Source organism: Liolophura sinensis, chromosome 11, assembly GCF_032854445.1.
Source record: "Liolophura sinensis isolate JHLJ2023 chromosome 11, CUHK_Ljap_v2, whole genome shotgun sequence".
NCBI lineage: Eukaryota > Metazoa > Mollusca > Polyplacophora > Chitonida > Chitonidae > Liolophura > Liolophura sinensis.
The window spans coordinates 32,130,886-32,152,417 of NC_088305.1; the positions used below are offsets into that span (position 1 = coordinate 32,130,886).

Below are 21,532 nucleotides of genomic sequence, written 5' to 3' on the forward strand. Positions count from 1 at the left end.
ATGATTACACGTAACCGGTGTAAATGCTTAAATGATAGCAAATAACACGTCCCTATGATGTTAACAGCAATTTATCAGACGTTAATGGTCTATGATGACTCGAAGCGCGGTGTTGCCGTCACATTTAACATACAATCACGTTAAAAACATTGCAAAAGGACCAGGCCTTTTGCTGGATGCTTAGCCCACCAGCAGAATACTCGTTCATGCAGGGACGCATTAACACGTACACGTATGTATGTAGGCCTACACGTTTTAGCGATATAAAACTCTATTTAACCATATGCTTTCAGTCCATTTACTCCATGCGCCCTTCTTTCCTTCGCCGATAAAGCGTTATCGCAGTCATATAAGTAAAAAGCTTTTGAATACGGCGTTTAACACAAAACAGTTAATCAATTTAATGTGTGTCCCACAATATCACACTAAAAATTAAACACCCAAGGACGGTTCGATTTCCGGTAAGTTGTCTAATTCAACACCCCGTTCTCTGATGTAACACTTCCTTAACGACTATTAAAGAAAAATAGATTATAAGAATTGTCTTCGATTCAACGTGAATTTGGTTTATTGTGAGTACTAGATGTAACCGTTTTTGTTGTTAGTACCAGATGTACCATGTTTGTATTAGTACCAGATGTAACCGTCCTTTTTGTTAGCACTAGATGCAACCGTGTTTGTTGTAAGTACTAGATGTAACCCTGTTTGTTGTAAGGACTAATTGTTTGATGTAAGTGCTGGACGTAACCGTGTTTGTTGTAAGGACTAGGTGTTTGTTTTAAGTGCTGGATGTAAACGTGTTTGTTGCACGTACTAGATGTAACGGTGTTTGTTGTAAACATTAGATGTAACCGTGTTTGTTGTAAGGACTACATGTTTGTTGTAAATACTAGATGTAAACGTGTTCATTGCACGTACAGGATGTAAGGGTGTCTGCTTACCTTTCAGCTCTACCAGTGTTTGTTGTAAACATTAGATGTAACCGTGTTTGTTGTAAGGACTACATGTTTGTTGTAAATATAAGATGTAAACGTGTTCGTTGCACGTACAGGATGTAAGGGTGTCTGCTTACCTTTCAGCTCTACCAGAGGTATTTGCGTAAACAGGAGCGCCGCACACATAATGTATACACTTGATCGCATCATACTTGTTGGTCCGACACGAAGAGCGACCAATAAGCCTATCGTGACCTATCGATAACACCACGCCGTAAGTCGCAGCTGGCCACTGTACTGAAAACTTGCACCCGGCGGCCGAACATTTATACATCCTGTTCACCCTATTCTCTGGTCTTCTTTAGATGCACGGCGGTGTGATAAGGCCAATTGAAGAGGTCATTTTGTGGCATGTCGAAGCTTAGTCCCTCCTTAAACACCATTGTCCTCGAGGGCACAATTGTATGCGAATTTTGCTCTGTACATGTATAATGTTTCACTGCGTAGGCTGGAACATCAATGGAACGATTCAAGTGGATCGTGTTTTTGACGTATTTCGTTCACTAAATTTCAATAAAATTATGCACCGAGTGAGCGTTCATTCCTCAAAGTTAACATTTGAAAGCTTATCTTTAAGCGTCGTATACTATATCTTTGTACAAAATTCGGGCGGAGAAATTTCTCGTGACCTTATAGTCTAATAAGACAGACGACGAAATGTTCAAAAAGAAATGTCTTCGCACTAAGTTTTAGGAAGGTTACACTGAGCTTTTGGGCAACGATTTTTAGTTTTAAAAACACGGGGTATTTTTGGATAAAATAAGGCAAACAGCTTTTATTTACGGACATCATTTGTAAGTGATTCTTCACACAGCTGAAGCTTACCCTATAATAATTTCTACTACCACTGCTATGAAATCTTCAGCGATTTGGCTTTCAGTCCATTGATTAAAAAGTTAATCTTAGAAAAAAATCATAATAATGAATACTATAATATAAAATTGTGAATGATTTCATAAGTGGGATATCTGTTTTCATGATTTGTTCGTGATAAATCGTCTGTATAGTTTCCTCGCTGGGAGGGCCAAGTGCTGGTCTATTACGTGTTAACATTTCTATATTCATTTATTGATTTACTGATTTATTTATTTATATACATGTGTTTACTGATTACTTTTTTGACGTCGTACTCAGAAAGTGTTACTTATATACGATGGCGACCAGCTTATGGCTTGAGGAAACATGAATGTCAGAAGTGAACCACTGACCATTGGCGATTAACTGACGAACCTACCCACGTATGACATACGCGTTATTGATTGAAGGCGGGTAGTCTAGTTCATGATAGATCATACCAGAGAGCACCATCAACTACTTCTTGCCAAAGAAAATGAGTGATAACTATAAATATGTTCACATTAAGATTGTCTTGTCATTAGAATAAAACGTCGTGAAATGACCAAATAAATAAGAGTAAAAATGACAAAGAAGGAGTTGTCCATTTCGAAAATTATCTCTGTTATATGTTATATTTGCCATCTGATATAACAACCATGAAATGTAATTACTGACATCTCTCGAACACGACCGGTGAAGCAGTGGCAACGGTGTGGCCACTGACATACAGACGCACCCATACTATGAAGCAGTGGCATGTGTAATGATTGACGTCTGGTCTTGCATAGCCGGTGCCTCACCGTCACCAGTTGCTGAAGGACTGTCATTAGGAACACTATGAATAAGGAAAATCACATTTCCCCCATAATATAAATGTCCTCAGTATGGACGTGGAGAACAGTGCTGTTACGTCTCTGACGAAAGACAATTTTGCCACATTCCACTTGTCATTAAATAGGATCTTCACTTTTGTCGCAAATCCCTACTATTTTCTCCGTTAGCAAAAAAACAAAAAAAACTACTAGTGTTACAAGGCCATCCAGAGATTTTGTTAAGCTACATAAGTGTTCAGCGATGCATGAATTCACAGCCCGTCTGCTTAATTTGTTTCCATCCGTTTGATGTAGTCGCACAGTTTGGTACCTGATATATTTGACTTACCAGTCAATAAATGTCTAATCCATTTGGCCTGTGTCCTCAGTTCTTCTTAAAGGAAGAGATCGCTAAAAGTTAAAGTACATGTAAGCGTCACTAGATAGACCACTTATAGAGGTCAGTAAATTAGTTTCACTGACTTGTTCTACATTTTTGTTCAAGAGAGAAGGCAATCAAACGTATGAATTGTGTAAGGTGAGTTTAGGAACTCTGGCGTCATGGGAAGGTTTTCTAACTATAAACAAGGCGTTAAATGTAGTAATAAATATTTTTCCACCCGGGTAACAGATTCCTTTCTTCTGGTGAACTTAACAAGGAGATGTAACATTTGAATGTCTTTAACATTCTTCAAAGCATTAAAAAAATAAATGACATTATTTTTGTGCATAATTTTCAGTTCTCATGAACCTTACCCTTATTTTAGTGGGAGAATCCAACGACATTTTACATTATAAATTGTTCCTTCAAATCATATGAAGATTATACTTGGTAACTCATTCCCTAATAAAGTGTATTTGCCACGTGTGCTACTGTCATAATTTAACGATAAGAACACCACTAGTAGTTTCTCATTTACTTCCCTTTCCTTCGTCACCTCGCGCGACATTAACCATTGGAAGACACGATCTGATTCACCGAGATGACCAATCTTACCTTTGGAGCAAAAAAGTTCATCAGCCCATCAGAATCCCCCCCCCCCCCCCCCCCACCACCACCATTAGGCTACTCTTACTTTAACCTACAGCCAATACAATCAATACTTGTAATTATGGAGATTCCTGGCACCTGTCAACTTGAAGATGAATCATATTGGTTTAGCAACTGGAAGAACGGGTCGGTGTGAACTCGCGCGCGATAAACGGCTGAACAGCTGTACGGACGGTACAAAGCCTGTCACATACCCGATTGTGCTGACGAAATTAGATTGAGTACTCTCACAATTACTATCTTTGATTTTCTACAGAAGTAAAGACTTCGATATGCAAACTTTAGCAAATGTCTGGTGACGTCAAAATGTACGATATCTGAGCCACTAAGGAAAGCAAGTACTTCTGTCCGGATGTCCTCAATGGATTGACAGATTGATTCATTGGTCTATTGATTGTTTGATTGACATTAAAGAGACCTCCCTTTTTTCCCAGTGTTATTTTCTGTATTTCACCCCAGCCTGCAAATAGGCAAACTTACAAGCAAATAAAGGCCTGAAAATGCTATTTTTGAAGAAATTAAACCTCAAAAAACTTTTAGTGACCCTGTTAGGTGGATCAATCTGTCAATATCAAGTAAAACTTCAGGTGAATTACACTATGCACAAGTGCCATCGTAACACATATTAGGCCGCAGTGATAGATGTAGTAGCGATAAATATATCATGTTAGTGTCAGAATCACCCATCGGCACAGGCATGGACAGATAGGGGTAGTAGAGATAAATACAACATCAGGCTAGGTCTCAGAATCGCATGAACAGAAAGGAAACATTTCATATTCGCAAACACTTGTTTTGTTACTTGAAATTAGCAACGATATCGCATTTATAACAACATAATAACATGACTTAAACGAAACAGTGTTACCCGAAATAACACTGTTCACTGGGAGTAAATGAGAATAATTGTATTTATTTATTTATTTGATTGGTGTTTTACGCCGTACTCAAGAATATTTCACTTATACGACGGCGACCAGCGTTATGGTGGGTGGAAACCCACGACCATCTGCAGGTTGCAGCCCTGTTTCAGAAACTGTCGTGTATGAAATTGTTTTAGTATTAGTATAATATAGCCTTATTAAATGAAATCTATCTGATCTCTTGTGGTTGTATGACCCCATGACAGTATGGCATCAGAATTCGATGTTATGAAATTCTGAATACGAATACGACGTAGTCTTTTTGTGGAGATGGTAGTGTGGGCTCTGTGCGGAGTTCGTTCTAAACGCATGAGGCGCTTCTCTCCAAAATGCCACTGTTTTTTTTTTCTTCAAATAATTATGACATCATCCGAGGCAATGACTTGTTGGTGTGCAAAAAAAGGCATATGGAGTTATTTTATACATTATAAAGTTCTAATTGCATGGCAGTTCAAAGTACCAGTGCGTAGAGCTTGTTTTACGTGTCACTGACAAAGGCCAATTTTGGTTCAGAGTTGGACTGATTTTATAGATAGCCTAGACGAAAATATAGACGACAATTTAATAGAAACAGTCTAGACATGTAGGCGCAATTATGTAATTGTAAGATGCTGATACCACACAAACACGCTGGGGGCCTCCATGGCTGGTGCGGCGCAATTCGCGGAAGCCTCTCACCAATACGGTAGCTATGAATTCAAGTTCAGCTCATGCTGGCTTCCCCTCCGGCTCTCAGATCAGAGGCATCTAATTTAACATGAGTGTGTTTTTTGTGTGTTATCTTATTCTGCGTGGATAATGGTGCCATGTAGGGTATCGACTTTTTTAATTATTTACACTAACAGTTAAAATAAAATCTAAACTGAAGTAAACTGAGAAGAAGCCGGGTTTCGCCTGTTGGGTGTGACCACTTGCCAGCAATCACACTGTCGCTATTGCTTTGGTTTTACTCTCCATTCTTTAATCTTTTATATTTCATTATAAATAGGTTTAATCATATGGAAGATCGTGAATTTCTTCTTGTAGAAGCGCCAATGCTAGCCTAGTCTAGCTATGTCATGTTGTACGTCTGAGCCACTATATATACATTGCTATACGAATGTCATTGACACTGTAATCTTGTACCATTCATCTTGAAACCAGTGCTATGGGTATTAGATGAATATTGTCAACATTTTCCATCCCATCACTTTAAAAGAAGACCATTTTACGCGCATTGTATAATTGTATCTCTGTTGGATGAACTCTAAGGATGAAAGAAGTGGGTATATTGTCGTCTAATGAACGGTAATGTCGTTTTGATGATTTATATGTTCACCGCTTTCTAGTTGTCCACTGAAGCGATAAGTCTCGACTTTGAGCTCTTTTTGCTCAGATTTCTTTGACTTTTATTCCCATTTTTTTACATAGGAGAATACACACACAAACCTTTTTTTTCGTATAAGTCGTATTGGATAAAGAAATGAATGATGCGACGGAAAATATAAATCTAGAATGTATGCTGAATACATTGAGTATCTGATCATTCTCCTACACGGTAAAATCAAATAAATGGCGGCCAATCTTTGAGTACGTATGCATGATTAAAAAAAAACCCCAAAAAACAAAAACAAATATAATTAGAAATTTAGTTTAGTGTAGTTAATTAAATCATTCTTATGGAGGGCATATATGGATTAATTGCAGAGTTAATAACAGCGTGTACAACAGAACACGTGTGGGACATTACAAAAACTCAAAATACCTGAAGCCGAAATACAACAGGCGTGTTAAGCAGAAATATGATAATACAAGGATCTAAAAGGCTGCATAAAATAACTGGGTGGTTTAAAGGACACAGTTAAAGGTAACACATGCGCAATTCGGGAAATTGGGTGCAAGATTTGCCTCTAAACTCAAGAGTGAAGGAGCACTGATTGGATAATACTGCCAAACAGACATTGTAGGTTGTTTATACGCTATAAATTTCTACACTGGTGTTTTGCACCTAGTTAAAATATATCAGAATTTTGTCTGCTTCGGATAGAACTGACAACTTTTTGCCCAGCAAAACTTAGATGATATATATTTTGGAGGTTGAAGTGGACAAAATTTATTACATAAATAATAAGGAAATCAGTGCGTTGGTATCAACTATAAACACAGGTATCAAAATGGATGTGTAGCGTTACTGAAAGGGGTTTCATTAGACTAAGGATATCTTAACCTGAATTACCGTGACACCGTTGTCAAAGAAGATAAATTATAGCGCTGAAAGGAAACTAATAATAATTGCACTTTAAAAGGTATTTAATATTTCATTACACTGAAATGATGTGAGGAATGTTACCATTATCATTTATATACATTAAACTGTAGAGATTTATTTATTTATTTGATTGATGTTTTACTCCTTACTCAAGAATATTTCACATATACGACGGCTGCCAGCATTAGGTGGGATGAAGCCGAACAGAGCCCGGGGAAAAACCACGATCATCCGCAGGTTGATCTTCCCACGTACGGCCGGAGAGGAAGCCAGCATGAGCTGGACTTGAACAAAACAGCTAAACAAAAACGCATTGGTGAGAGGCTCCTTGGTCATTACGCTGCGCTAGAGCGCGTACCAACTGAGCCACGGAGGCCCTTAAACCGTAGAGACAAGTTGAAATTCAGCAGCCCATCAATTAGGCATGGAAGCAGTTGCCTGCACTGCTGTTTTAAACTGTGAATGATGCGTAAACTCGATGACGGATGTTGCAGAAATATTGTTAAACACAGACTGACGTGGAACAGGCCTTTCCTGACCAAAACTCGACAGAATGGAGGATAAAACAGATGTTTGGATTTAGATGAGCGGAAACATAAGCCAAAGGCAATCTGGAGAATTACATAATACAGGTTATTGCACTATGTGCACAGCTGTGTAAAGGCATGTCAAAATGTTTACGTCCGGTGTCCAATATTGGCAGATTGAACTGTTTACATAGATTCGTGAACATAGCAGTGAACGTAATGGTGATATGCATGTTGGATACAGAAGGTTTAAAGAACAAGAATTTAATGAGTTCGGACGCCGGCGTCATATAATACACACTCTAAGCGTTTTCGAAGTAGGCCAATGTACAAGTTATTTATTTATTTATTTATTTATTTATATATTTATTTCATTGGTATCTCGTGCCGTTCTCAAGAATACTTCACTTATACAAAGGCGGCCAGCATTACGGTTGGAGGAAACAAATGTAAAAGCATCACTAGGCACTTACATATACGTTGTTGGCAGTACATTCGTTTACATATTCCTCACATTTTAAAGGCGGTCTTAACTACCTTTAGTAAATGCTTGTCTTTGCTGACTGTCGTTGATTATTGGCATCTTCTCTGCTTTCGAACGGCTTCCAATCTGCTAAATGGAATCACCCAAGATTAATTCAAACATGAAACTTTCTTTTCACCTGTAAATGGCATAGGGATTCATTTTAAATGTGTTTAATTAAGCGTGCAACTCCTGCAAAAATACGTCTCTGATCGACAAGGTTTTGAACTTATCTGCAAGCCAGCATCAGGCAGGATAATAAACCCACGGGGTTTCTTTGAAGCCTTTGAACGTTGTGTTATCGTTTCGGTGTCATTAGCTTGATCCTCGGATAATCTGAGGATTGATTTGACACAACCTGTTACATCTATTCCTATAGCCGGTTCTTTTGTCAAGGCTGGCTTATATATACTGTTGTAGTAATTTGCTTGTGGAACACATCTCACAAGGCAGTTGTCGAAACATCAGGACCGTCAACATGGCTCCTCTCAAATTTTGTATTGCCTTACTTCTACTGGTCCCTCTTAGCCTAGGTAAGTTTTTGCGCCTGCGTCCAGCTTATTTGTGTTATGTTTGTACTACAGTTAAAAAAGTGCTTTGAAAATGTAGAAAAAGGTTGAAATGACAATTTCACTTACATTGTGGTGATTTTCCCTTCAATATAGACGTGGTAGAACGTCGTAGAACGGAAATATTCTGGAGTATGGTGTTAGAATATCCAATTCCAAAAAGAAATAAACATTGTTTTCTTGGCTGTCATTGGTTTACATGTATCTAAATATGTAAAATATATGTGCGCCACCCTGCCCGAATAAACACGATGGATCGTATACGACATGTTCCTTTTTTCTTAAGTTTAGTAACTTTATCTTAGGTTTCCGAATAGATGAAAAGGTTTTTACCTGGGCGGAAACAGTTCACTCGTGGGAAGTGAAAACATTTCTACCCAGATCGAAACATTTTCACGCGGGTGGAAACTCACCAGTAACAGCCAGTTTAAGGGTTCGGTTACGTACAGAAAATAGCAAAATTTACGGGGACACTGTATCGGAAGATACTCGTTCTTTCTATGTGAAGTCTTTCTGCGTCATCTTCAGTTTACGGCCTGGGAAGCAAAAACTAGGTTTCACCCAGATGGGAACCTTTTCACCCAGTTGGATACCTTTTCACCCAGGTGAGAACTGTTATGATACAGGTAAAAACCTTTTCGCCCTGGTGAAAACATAATAAATAGTTACAAAACTAAAAAAATTATGTGTCATACGTGAGCCACCGTAATTAAAATCTACAAACTTAATCTGGATTCGTATACCTTCAATAAGCCATGCCCAATGCAGATAGACTAAGTACCCGCGTTGTCACACTCCTCTTACGTCAACTAGCACACAAATATTACAGTAAAGGTTCATCTAAAACTCCATACTTTATATTTTCTTTTTCCGGATTCAGACTGCAAAGCAGCATATGCAGTGCCAGCAGACACTGTAACGGCATTAGCTAAGCCATCTATAACTTCATAACTATGAAGTAAGTGTTGTGTATTGTATGCGCGGGTGTGTGTGGACGTCAGCTCTAACCGTGATGCATAGGTTGCTGCGGTGACAGGTGGGGGACACGACCGTCTATTGTCAGTGCTATACAGATCCCACCCCCGTCATAATCCCCTCGGTATCGATGCTGGACGTTGTATGATTTATGTAGCAAAGACACGACCGCAGCTTCAGCGAGAGCAATCGATTATACGAGTTCTCATTCTACATCAAAAGAAACCTTTAACGTGACATGGTTGCTCAAAATTTGGATTTGTAAACATATTCTGATTGCGACGTCTTAACAAGGTTAAATCTCTCACGTTAAAATAAAAATATCCATTGAGTATGTACCTTGCACGAGCCCGGAGAAGTCCTGCCGTTGTTAGAATTCAACAGGAAGACGACGGGCCGTTTTGCCTCATTAGCATCCAACCGGAACGGGCCGAGGCATATGCGCAGCGTTCGGAAATTTGCTGTCAAAGCAAACATGTCAAGTGAGGTATGTGTGGGTGACAGAAACATCGGCAGTGTGATCTTTCCTACTCAATCGATATTGTTCCATCTAAGTATTATACCGAAGATATACATATTGTACCATAACCGACATGCAATAAAAATAGGAAGCTTGGCTAAAATTGCTACTTATAATAGAGTTTTAAGGCCAAGCGCAGTTGTCCAAGACGTAAGCTGCAGGTAAGTGGCAAACTCAACAAGCATTAGCTAAGCAACATCTTCGTGAGACCCTTTTCTTTCTTGAATGTTCTCCAGTGTTCAAACTGACCACCAGTTACAACTCCAGACTTGCTCGTCAACCCGTGGAGCTCTTTTTTACGCCTCATTTTGACCGACCCTGTCACGAGCGAGCTGTATGTCCTTCTTTCACGTGTGTAATCAGTCATGTTTGCTTCCATTCGAAGTTCACCGAGCGCTGTGCGCATGCTCCATTTCCACTGAATTGACAGCGCCTCATTTAAATATTCTGGCAGTTTTCTCATTTTTTGTCATTTTAAACATTCATTTAACGTACAATGCTTCATGAAACCGGTCTCTGGTCCGTTGAATTACAAACTGATGCTGCACAAGTGAAGTTTACTTGAGTTTGTTGTAATCAATAAAAGAAATATCAATCAAATATATAAGTAAATAACAATCATTTTTTGTCATACAGGAGCGGAGATTGCCAGCATACGTGTTCTTGGCTGTCCCGAGACCTGCACGGACACCTTCCCACTAGAGGAGCTGATGTGCGCAATAACCACCCAGACGAGGGACCCCCAAGCATTCTGTGACACGGTGATCACAGGGGCACGATATACCGTGCTTAGTCGCATCAACATCTGCCAGTGGACAGAGCGTAAGTCAGCGCAGAAGTTTTTATATCTGTCATTATCTCTATCTCTGATTAACGGTCATTATTTCGTGAGATCAACATCTTCAAAAGAGAGTCACGGCGTTAACTGAGTATCTGCATTTAATCATTTTGATGATTAAAATAGCGAGTATGTACATTGGACGTGTATGAACACTAAATAGAAAATGAAAACTGGTACAGCTTGAGCGGAACAAACTAAATAGTAACAATTTAAATACCCAAATAAATACAATTTGGGAAAGAAATGTTTTCACAGAGGTCATGTCTCTGGAACAGATGTTACACAAGGCCCAAGTAGAGGCATACGCCGTTACACCTCAAGCCGTGGTTTAATTGGTATGTGATCACACATAACGATTGACTTCCACTGAGGGTGGAGGAGTAGTTGTTTTCCTTCTTAAGAGTTTTATTAAATAAATACTCGCAAAGGATCTAAAATTTAAAGAGGTTTACAACCTTTGTGTTATTAATATTTCTGACGCTCGCAAGAAAATGCCTAATGTTATTCTGAATTGTTCGGCCATACTTCTAGGTAAGAGTGACCTGCAAGTTTGGTCCATCAGTATATCACAATTACATTTAAGCTCAAAAACCATGACTTTTTTGGTCCACGGCAGGTCCAAATTTTAATAAACATCTTATGTCTAGTTTATGGCAGTAGTATAGTGATGATAACTGACTGATTGTATTGAGTAACATGGAAAGTGAGCGAGGGAAAGGCATGTTCATGGTCATGGTGTCGCAAGTTGAAAGTATTTCTGTGACCTATATTAACATCAGTTACAGTAATAGTTATATGTGACCTGTTTCCATCAGTTACAGTAACAGTAATGCGTGTCCTGTTATCACCAGATACAGTAACAGTAACGTGTGACCTGTTACCATCGGCTACAGTAACAGTAATTTGTGACCTGTTACCATCAGTTACAGTAATAATTATGTGTGACATGTTGCCATCATTTACAGTAACAGTAATATGTAACCTGTTACCACCAGTTACGGTAATAGTTATATGTGACCTGTTACCACCAGTTACAGTAACAGTAATGTGTGACCTGTTACCATCAGTTACAGTAACAGTAATGTGTGACCTATTACCTCCAGTTACAGTAACAGTAATGTGTGACCTGTTACCTCCAGTTACAGTAATAGTAATGTGTGACCTGTTACTATCAATTTCAGTAACAGCAATGTGTGACCTTTTACCAACAGTTACATTAACAATTATGTGTGACCTGTTATCACCAGTTACAGTAACAGTAATCTGTGACTGTTACCATCCATTTCAGTACCAGTAGTGTGTGACCTTTTACCACCAGTAACATCGAGCAGTGAGTTCGGTGAAGTTCGAACAAAACATTCAACACAATATTCGGCAGAGTACAGCGGCAGTGCAGCGGCAGCTACGAATATGGAGTTGAACGGTGTGTTGGGATCTTCTGCTAACCTCACCGAGCTCCAGGTTCCACAGTCTCGCGCGCTAGTCTGCTTTGACGTCATGTGGAATCACAGTAACACCTAAACTGTTTGATTTTTGTTCCCCAGGTCACGTGGCTGCCTCTGGGGGAGGCCGATGCATGGGTGGAGGGGGATTACCCCCGTGATAACAAACGACTGGAGGACCCCCCACATCATATACAGATTGTTTATCGCCATGTCTTACCTTCACTCCGTGTACTCTTTGCTGCAGTCACTTCAGACAAAAAAGATGGATTGACGGACATAAATAAATAGCTAGTCTTTGACCTCATTTCTGGCTTGTCACATTTGACATCCTTGTCTAGATATAACCTGATTTCGTAATATATCAGTACCATGTTTCTCAGAATATCTTGTTCAAAGCAAAATAGCCAGATAAATGACCAGTCAGAATCACGAGCGTGGATAAAGTGCCATCTGACGTCAATTCTTAACAAAACAAAGACTGCACATATCTATATCACTTAACACTGAGATGCTATGACAACAAAAAAATGCTTCTTACACCTTTTGGCTCAATATGGGATACCCCTCACTAAAGTACATGAAATACTTAAATTATTACCAGTTTTTCTTATATCATTTCTGCCTTATTCTTGTTTTACGCCTTACTCAAGAATATTTCACTTATACGACGGAGACCAGCATTATAGTGGGAGGAAACCGAGCACAGCCCGGGGAAAACCAACGATCATCCGCAGGTTGATGACAGACCCTCCAACGTACAACCTTAGATTTTAATCAGACTTAGCCTTAACTTGTGGTACATGTGTTATACTTGTGCTTAGCTCTTACTTTGAACGCTGTTTTTCAATTTTGTTATTGACTTGCAATCAAAATTTATAGCTCAATTGACATTTTGTGATATATATATATATATATATATATATATATATATATATATATATATATATATATATATATATATATATATATATATATATATGAATTTGCAATCTCGAAACTTGCTCCTTGAAGCTTGAACTGTTATGTTGTGTCACATTGTGAATTAAAAAAAAAAACACCTGCATTGCTCTTAAAATCTAACGATGAAAATAAAACTTGTGATTTAAGAGACATATAGCTGCACAATGTTTGTCATTTCATTGGACTCATGCTTTGAAGACAGCTTATAAATATCTATCCCTAAGCAGCTGTCCAATATCTGTCCGTAAACAACAGTTCCACATCTGCCCGTAAGCAACAGTTCCATATCTGTCCGTAAGCAACAGTTCCATATCTGTCCGTAAGCAACAGATCCATATCTGTCCGTAAGCAACAGTTCCATATCTCTCCAGAAGCGACAACAATAGAATATCTATCTGTAAACCTATAAATGCTTTTCTAAACTTGAGCGTTTTGTACGTCAGCTTTGGATCGTGTCAGAATGATTAATTGGTTAATTGATTGTTGTGTGACGTCAAACTCCATGATTTTTCACATGAACGATGACGGTCAGTCTTATGGGTGGAGGATACATGACGAACTTTCTCTTGTTCAGATATCGCTGAAACACAAGTGATCTTCAACGAATGCACGACTGCGAAAAACCGCATTACCAGCGCAAATCGGCATTACCAGCGCAAAACGGGATTACGGGTACAAAAACGGCATTACCAGTGCAAAACGGTACTGTAAGTGCAAATCGGCATTTCGGGAGCAAAACGGCCGTTGATCGATTATATTCAGGAAAACTTCACGAACATTGAAAGCGGAATAATATCCCCTGTCCAAAGAGGGGATGGATCACGCCATTCGTGTTTCTGGTCGGGGGGGTGGGGGGGTGGGGGGGTGGGGGCGGTGAGTGACTTGACTGATATGCAAATGACCTTGACTGATATGCAAATGACTACAGGAAGTAAAATGCCAGGTATGCCGCCTAAATTAATGTCCAATGGTTAACCAGGAGTTTTTCCTTAGTCTTGCCCCTTCGTTCAAATCTCGCCTGTTTCGTCCATTTTTCGATCAAATCTCGTCTGAACCTCGATCAAACCGTGCTCAGTGCATCTAATCTCGACTTAATCTCTTCTGAATGTTGTCTATATTCTTAATCTCGTCAGAATGCTACGGCAGCCTCAAAATAATGGATCTGTTTCCTCAAGCTTAACTTGCAACTTAACTAGAGAAGAGAGACATTTCGGCGACAACACGAGATTAGGACAAGATTCGGGAACCTATTCTGCCTACATTAGCAAGTTTCTTAGACGATAATACGAAATTTAAAGGGATAACGCGTTCAGGAACCAAAATGTCGACTGGTTCTCGACTAAATCTCGTTGGTTTGATCACAGCGAGAAAATGCTATACATGGGCATTCCGTGCCGTTACCTCGCTTATAGGTGTGTCCAATTATACTCAGAACTTAGTACAAGGAAGTACCACTGGCCGAAAGCATTAAGTACATGTAGGGATTGTAGACAAAATATTGCGCGACTATCCACCACGAACACACCTCCACGGTGATGATATATGTAGACTTACTCTCCTGCACTGAAACTGAACTAGTAAACATCGAGTGATGCAATGTTAGAACAAAGAACATCCTAACGACTGGGGAATGACTTGTGCACAGTAGCATCTAGAACAATCATGAACAGCAATACAGGTATAGAAGAAATGTCAGCCTCATAGGGACCCGTCAAACTCCTTTCCGCCATTAACAAGCCAGTCCAAAACAATGTACTGTCTTCTTTCTACTGAATACCACGCTCTTCGGTGTATGTGTACTCATAAAGTACTTAGCACACAAGCACTGCAGCAATTCTAGGTGAGAATCTCTGGGACATGTCCATATACTTCATACGGATGTTTTATCTTCGTCTTTGACTTCTACAAAATGGTTTTATACATACACACACCCTAAGGACTCCTTCTTCCTCATATGACTGAAAAATTGTTAAGTACGACGTTAAACCCTAGAGCACTCGCACTCTTAAGTCTGTGGCTAAGGACGCTTTATCGCTATGGGTAATACCATTCTGTGCATTTCTAGCAGTCATATAGGCTAACCTGGCATCCTATTTCTTCTATGAATTTAGAACATTTTATTAATCTCAACAGCTCGAAAATGAATTATTAATATTATTATTGTTATTATTATTTTGATTTATTATCATTATTACTATATGCACATAATGTGCTCCGACAACCTCTAAGCTATTCCGACTGACTGATTTAGTCCAATTAAAGCACACGTTTTACAAATGTAGCAAATTTTAATTTCTTCACACTAAAAATTAACCACACGGTCCACAAAAGTGGAACTTATTTTATGCAGCGTGACCATGCCTTTATTCACTCTTATAACAGTTAATGGATTTCTAGATTAATTCGATTATTCCGTAGTATTGAGTGTTGTCTAGATTGATCAATACTTTATCACCTGTCTAACCTGTCATTCTATGTGGTGGCCTTTTTCAATATTCCGTCTGAATTAAACAAATCAAGCAAGATGTTTTGTGTCCGATCACAGAAATCTGGTTTCGTACCTTGCACCTGAGCTAATCCCGATAACTATCAGTTAATTGGTTCAAACACTTTCACACAGAAACAGCAGTTCCAATATACTTTGTCAAAAGGATGCCAAGGGCATAAAACAGACCACAGATACATAGAGCGGCAGAAGTCAGTTGATTGTCTCTTGGTAAGAGGAATAGTGCCAGCAAAGACAACCTGGCCACAGGATCTCAGCATGCTGACAGCATATGTACTCGTGACAGTAATGGGTGAGTCTGTAATGCCGGAGATTTCGGACACTATTTTTTAGCAATTTGTAAAGTGTAAAGATACATACTTTACTAGTGTATTAAAAGATATGCACTCAACAAAAATGTAAACGCAAAAATCAAAAACGCTATGGTAAAATGACCTTTCATGACATGCCCCCAAAAATTATTTATTTGCACACTTATTGATTTGTTTTTCTCAAACTGAGTGGCCCATTTAAAGAGTAAATTGAAACCAATTGAATTTGTTGAGTAAACACGTTATTTAGTACTGAGAGAAAACAAAAACAAAAAACTGGCTTCGTGTGTTTATATTTTTGTTGAGGATAGAATAAGGTAAAATTGTCGTCGTTATTTTAATGTTTGTATTTTCGCTAAATGAAAAGACAATAAATAATGCAACGTGTGTTATTCAAAAAGATACACACTTAAATGGCCAGTGCCATTTCTTGTGTTTGGTAACTCAATGAATCAATTTTTAATCTCGAGACCATGGGATAAGCCATGCTAAAGCAACCGGAAACACGATGTCGCCGCAATTGTACCCCATGCACATAGAGGGTATGGTTAAATGACAAACCAGGGATCGGGTGACGTAAGAGAAAACAGTTGTGTTCTGTAAATAACTAACGCCTGCTTGATCAAAATGAATTACGTGGTGCCGCTTTCAACGTTCTCAATGTGCGTGATTTTGCTTACTTTGACCTGTGATACATCACTTATGCAATATCACAAAAATATAAAAGTTACGGTTACTTTCTCATTTCATACATACATTTAGTCGTGTGTTTTTTTTTTTAAAGCTGTGATCCAGAGGTTTAACTTCTGTTTAAATTGAGGATCAAAATTTTTGGAGAACAGCGAGGTTCTGGACGCATTAGTTCCATGCTTTATTAAACACAAACACAAACTTGCACGTTTAGGTCATTTGTATTAGCATTTGATGGAACAACTGTAGATAATTGTATGTACTTTTTCTATGACCTTTAGATGTAGGTGTAAGCTGTGTAAGTATAAGTGCTTAACTGATTCTGTACACTTAAATACTTGTTACTTTGACGTTCATGACCACTGAGGCAAACCAAGTGTCAAATCAGACGTGTTAAGGGCCACTTCAGCCTCCCTGAGCCTGCTAAGTGATGCATTGTCCAGTCCAGTGCTACATACCATTGTACACGAACCGCGCTAGCTTTGTGCTCTGATGAAGTTCATAATATGTAATTAAAAGTATTCGCAGTACTGCCGTGCCTTAAGTGAAGGATAACATGTGAGAAAATATTGATATACAGTGGGTGCTTGAGAAACAGGAAAGCTTTGGTCACGGCCAGTCGAGTTTACATTGATGGTGGTTATCTTCAGAGAAAAAGGTTCAGTACGTATTCAGACATACGTCACTGAAATTAATCCTTACAAACTTTGACAGTTTTATGACTGTCTCGGATGGCCGACTCCTCACAATATAAATTATAGCTATTAAACTAACGTCAGCGGAATATGTGAATGCCTTTACTCTCTCCGTAAAATTAAATGTATTTCTCCACCTTTTTGTTGCTGTATGTCGAACTGAAGTATATCCACACTTATGCAGTTACTGTCAAACTAATGCGTGGATGATGGATTAAGTGGTTTGAATCAAACAAGCAGTTTAAACCAAAATTCCTAGAGTTGAAACTCACGAAACTCTCTTCCTTGTCTTGGCTGAAATTTTAACGTATCTGCAAACGTATACCACAACAACAAGTTGTCTTTGAGTGCAGTGACGAAGTGATTGTAATTTATGAAATGGAACAGGCAGAGAATGTAGACTTTTTTCGTTAGTGAGATATGTTGTGAAGACATTTTTTGTCAGAATTTTTGTGTAGGGTCGAAATTATTTTAGTATCATAATTTAAGAGAATTGGTTGGATAATTTCAATCTGTTAATGCCTTGCATCTCTGTTTAGACAAAACTTACAACAAACAACCAGGGCACAAAATGTTTGTGCCCAACACCATAGGTATACTCCTTAAAATGAATGAATGAACAATCATGGATTATCGCCACATTGGCAATATTTCAGCCATATCGTCGCGGAAACGTGTTCAAAACAGAAGGCACTGAATGATTTTCAATATCATGATTTATTTATTTGATTTATTGGATTGGTGTCTTACGCCGTACTCAAGAATATTTCACTTATACGACGGCGGCCAGCATGATGGTGGCTGGAAATCGGGCAGAGCCCGGGGGAAACCCACGACCATCCGCAGGTTGTTGACAGACCTCAATATAATGACTATCAAGAATAAAACAAAGAGACGAACATGTTTGAAAAAAAAATCTTAGTTAAAACTCGAAAACCAAAACATTTTTGGTTATAAAGATAATAACTATAGAAGTATATTTTTGACACAGCCCAATGGGCTTTAAATATTTAATTACCTTTATAATGAACTTCATGTAATTTAGAGCCATGGGTTTTTTGGGGGTTTTTTTGCTGGGTTTTGCCGTGATTAAAGTATATTTTGTAATTTTACAACGGCGGTTATACATATATATTGCTGAAGAAGGAAACTTCGGCAGACCAAGGGACCTCTTTCACAAAACTTATCGGTAATCGTTTTTTTTCGTAACTTTTCTCGTACATGACGTCAAATATGGGACTATAATCTGCACAGCGGCTTTTACGAAAAGTGTTACGAGAAATATGGCTCACGAAATTTTGTGAAAGTGCCCTGTTCAGATGAAGAAACGTAAACTATATTGTAAACAGGATAACGTTTAGAGTTATGTTTTCTAACGCGTATATGTGTGTGTGTGTGTGCGTGTGTGTGTGGTAAGTATATATATGCCTACTTCAATAAAATGAACAGTTTTTCCTGCCTCTGGAAGACTTCGCTTTCCCCCATCTTCGTGTATTTCGTGAATAAAATGTCATAAAACATTTCAGAGACAAAACTTCAACAGCAATGTTTTACGACAGGGCACAATTAAATAACTAGTAAAACTAGTTTTAAATTTATTTAAAACCCAAACATTATAGCCCTATTGTAAAACTGATAAAACATGTGAAGTACTTTAAAATGTGAGTCTCAATATTTTAAAAGCTACTCTGCCTACTACTTTTTTCATACCTTCACTTCAGCACTACTGTCAGATTGTTGGATTTAACATTATTAAAGCTGTCTATAACATCAGCTAAATCACACTCAAGAACTTTTCACTTATAGAACGCCTTGGGATCTGTGTAATTGTATATTAGAATTAGCTCATTACCCAAAGCTAAAACTCTATCACAGATGTATTTTGTGTTCGGTCTGTTAGGTATTGTAGCTGCGGGGGACTGTCCATTCTCTTGGGCTGATACAAAACAAGGAGAAGAAACCGTTCTCTACTGTGACATCCCACCATCAGTCAGATCGGACAACAACAACAACGATTACTGTCTGAGCCTAGGAGCGATGTACAATGCAGGGGAAGTGGGACAATTCTGTTTAAAGCAAGGTACGTGGAAGTGTTATCGGAGCCCTTTATTATTCTAGAACTATTTGTTAAAACAGTAGAACTTTTATTACTTTCTGCGCCAAAATGAAAAAAAAACAAAAAACCTGTAGGCCTACTGATAGTCTCTACCCTTACAATTTTATATCACCTTTCTTTTTTTCCCCTGTAGAAGTCAAACGTCAAAAACGACAGTGGGGGTTTTCGAGCGGCGGGCTTCCACCAGGATGTAAGTAGGCGTAATCTCCCTTTACCCTCATTTTAAACCGAACATCACTTTTACATCACCCGACCTTAGAGACTCACCTAAACACTAAAGATTGATCGCACCATCTGATAAGAATCTGTACGGTGTTGGATGTGCTTTTGGTAATCGCTGTGTCTAATAACAACGGAAATGTGAAAATATAATCAGGTACGGGCAGGCCTATATCAGGTACGGGTAGGCCTATATCAGGTACGGGTAGGCCTATATCAGGTACGGGCAGGCCTATATCAGCTACGGGCAGACCTATAGCAGGTACTGGTAGACTCATATAAGGTACGGGTAGGTCTATAACAGCTATATCAGTTACGGGTAGACCTATATCAGGCACTGTTAGGCCTATATCAGGTATGGGAAGGCCTATAACAGCTATATCAGGTACGGGTAGGCCTATATCAGGCACGGTTAGGACAAGTATGGGTATAGGCTTATATCAGGTACGGGTAGGTCAACAGCAGGTACGGATAGGCCTATAGCAGGTAAGGGTAGGCCTATAGCAGATTAAAAAAATTCAAGTACTACAACAACAATCAGCGGTTTACAGTAGTAAGATATTTAAGTTAAGTCATTCGTTTATCGCACTTGTTTGTACCAGAGCGTAGAAAGATGCCTTTGCCGCGGAGAGATTATCAAACTTCAGTGTATGTTGTTGTTGTATATTCGAAACATTTTTATATACTGTAGGATTGCGTTATATATTTGTACCAAGTAGGTGTCAGTTGGCCTACGTATGAGATTTTACTGGACATTGAAACCCCAGTCTGTTAACTGCACTTATATCCTTTATCAAAGTTTGTTTCATTTTCACACAGTTTACCAAACGAAAAAACGCAATGGATTTCTACAAGGCGGCGTGCCACCCCCACCTCCACCACCGCCGCCGCCACAAAGCGGGTGACCTTCCGTGACGATGAACAACTTCCTTTCACTACTTCTCTTGGACATGGGCTCATGTACAGGAATTTGTCCACGAAAGAAATCAAATGGCCCTGAAGGTGTTAATCCTCTTAGTTGGTGTTAATGCAATGTAATACTCCGTTACAATAAATTCTCTGGCAAATTTTGAAAGATGTTTTTAAAAATTATTATTGAATTTCAATATTTTAATTTGACCAACGTATTTTACTGAGCTTAAGTGTTTCTGTAATATCTTGTGAGGCGCCTTTGTATCATTATACATGCTTTTTTCTTCTCATAAAGCCTATAGAATGTATCTCTGGGAAAATACTCTCATGTGTGACGTGACACGTATTTGAAAGAGGAGCAACCTTACCCATCCTCAGATTTGTCCAACAACAATGTGATTTATAGACAGATATCATTTATACCGCATCATGCGTGTATCTCGTCAGTTTGTAGAGAAATTCTTTTTTCTCTAGTTGTTGTAGTTGTTGTTTATTTTATTTGAAGTCAATAAAATATTGTTGCAATGATAGCCTACTATCAAGATGGTCTTCGCTGTGCTATCTCACACCAGACAAATGACTGTATTTATTTATTTATTTATTTGATCAATGTTATCTGAATTATACGACGGCGGTCAGCATTATGGCGGAAGGAAACCGGGCAGAGCCCGGGGGAAACCCACGACCATCCGCAGGTTGCCGACAGACCTTATAACTTACGGCCGGAGAGGAAGTCATCATGAGCTAGACTTGAACTCACAGCGCAAATGGCTGTAATATATCTCCCAGTTGTTGTTGAGTTACAAAACCTAATCAACTCCATTAATAATCTGATGAAACAAACAAGATGTATAGTC

The 21,532-nt window shown here is 38.7% G+C and overlaps 1 protein-coding gene across 2 annotated transcripts; it reads left to right on the plus strand.

The window, feature by feature from the left end:
* The first annotated feature begins 15,953 nt into the window (after positions 1-15,953).
* Positions 15,954-21,531, plus strand: LOC135477654 (uncharacterized). Of its 2 annotated transcripts, XR_010445226.1 has the most exons (5): positions 15,954-16,024; positions 19,329-19,508; positions 19,678-19,734; positions 20,583-20,765; positions 20,971-21,531. XR_010445226.1 is itself a non-coding variant. In XM_064757829.1 (4 exons), exons 1-4 carry the CDS (start codon positions 15,991-15,993, stop codon positions 20,666-20,668), a joined length of 357 nt encoding a protein of 118 aa, XP_064613899.1. In that variant the 5' UTR covers positions 15,954-15,990; the 3' UTR covers positions 20,669-21,531. The 2 variants fall into 2 exon arrangements, 1 of the variants encoding a protein (XP_064613899.1); XM_064757829.1 differs by having other exon boundaries at positions 20,583-21,531.
* Position 21,532: the final 1 nt, after the last annotated feature.

Coding starts and splice junctions, on each gene's coding strand:
- LOC135477654 (XM_064757829.1), top strand. CDS start 15,991: ATGCTGACAGCATATGTACTCGTGACAGTAATGG. Junction 16,025..19,328: donor TGTACTCGTGACAGTAATGG/GTGAGTCTGTAA, acceptor TCGGTCTGTTAG/GTATTGTAGCTGCGGGGGAC. Junction 19,735..20,582: donor CGGCGGGCTTCCACCAGGAT/GTAAGTAGGCGT, acceptor ATTTTCACACAG/TTTACCAAACGAAAAAACGC.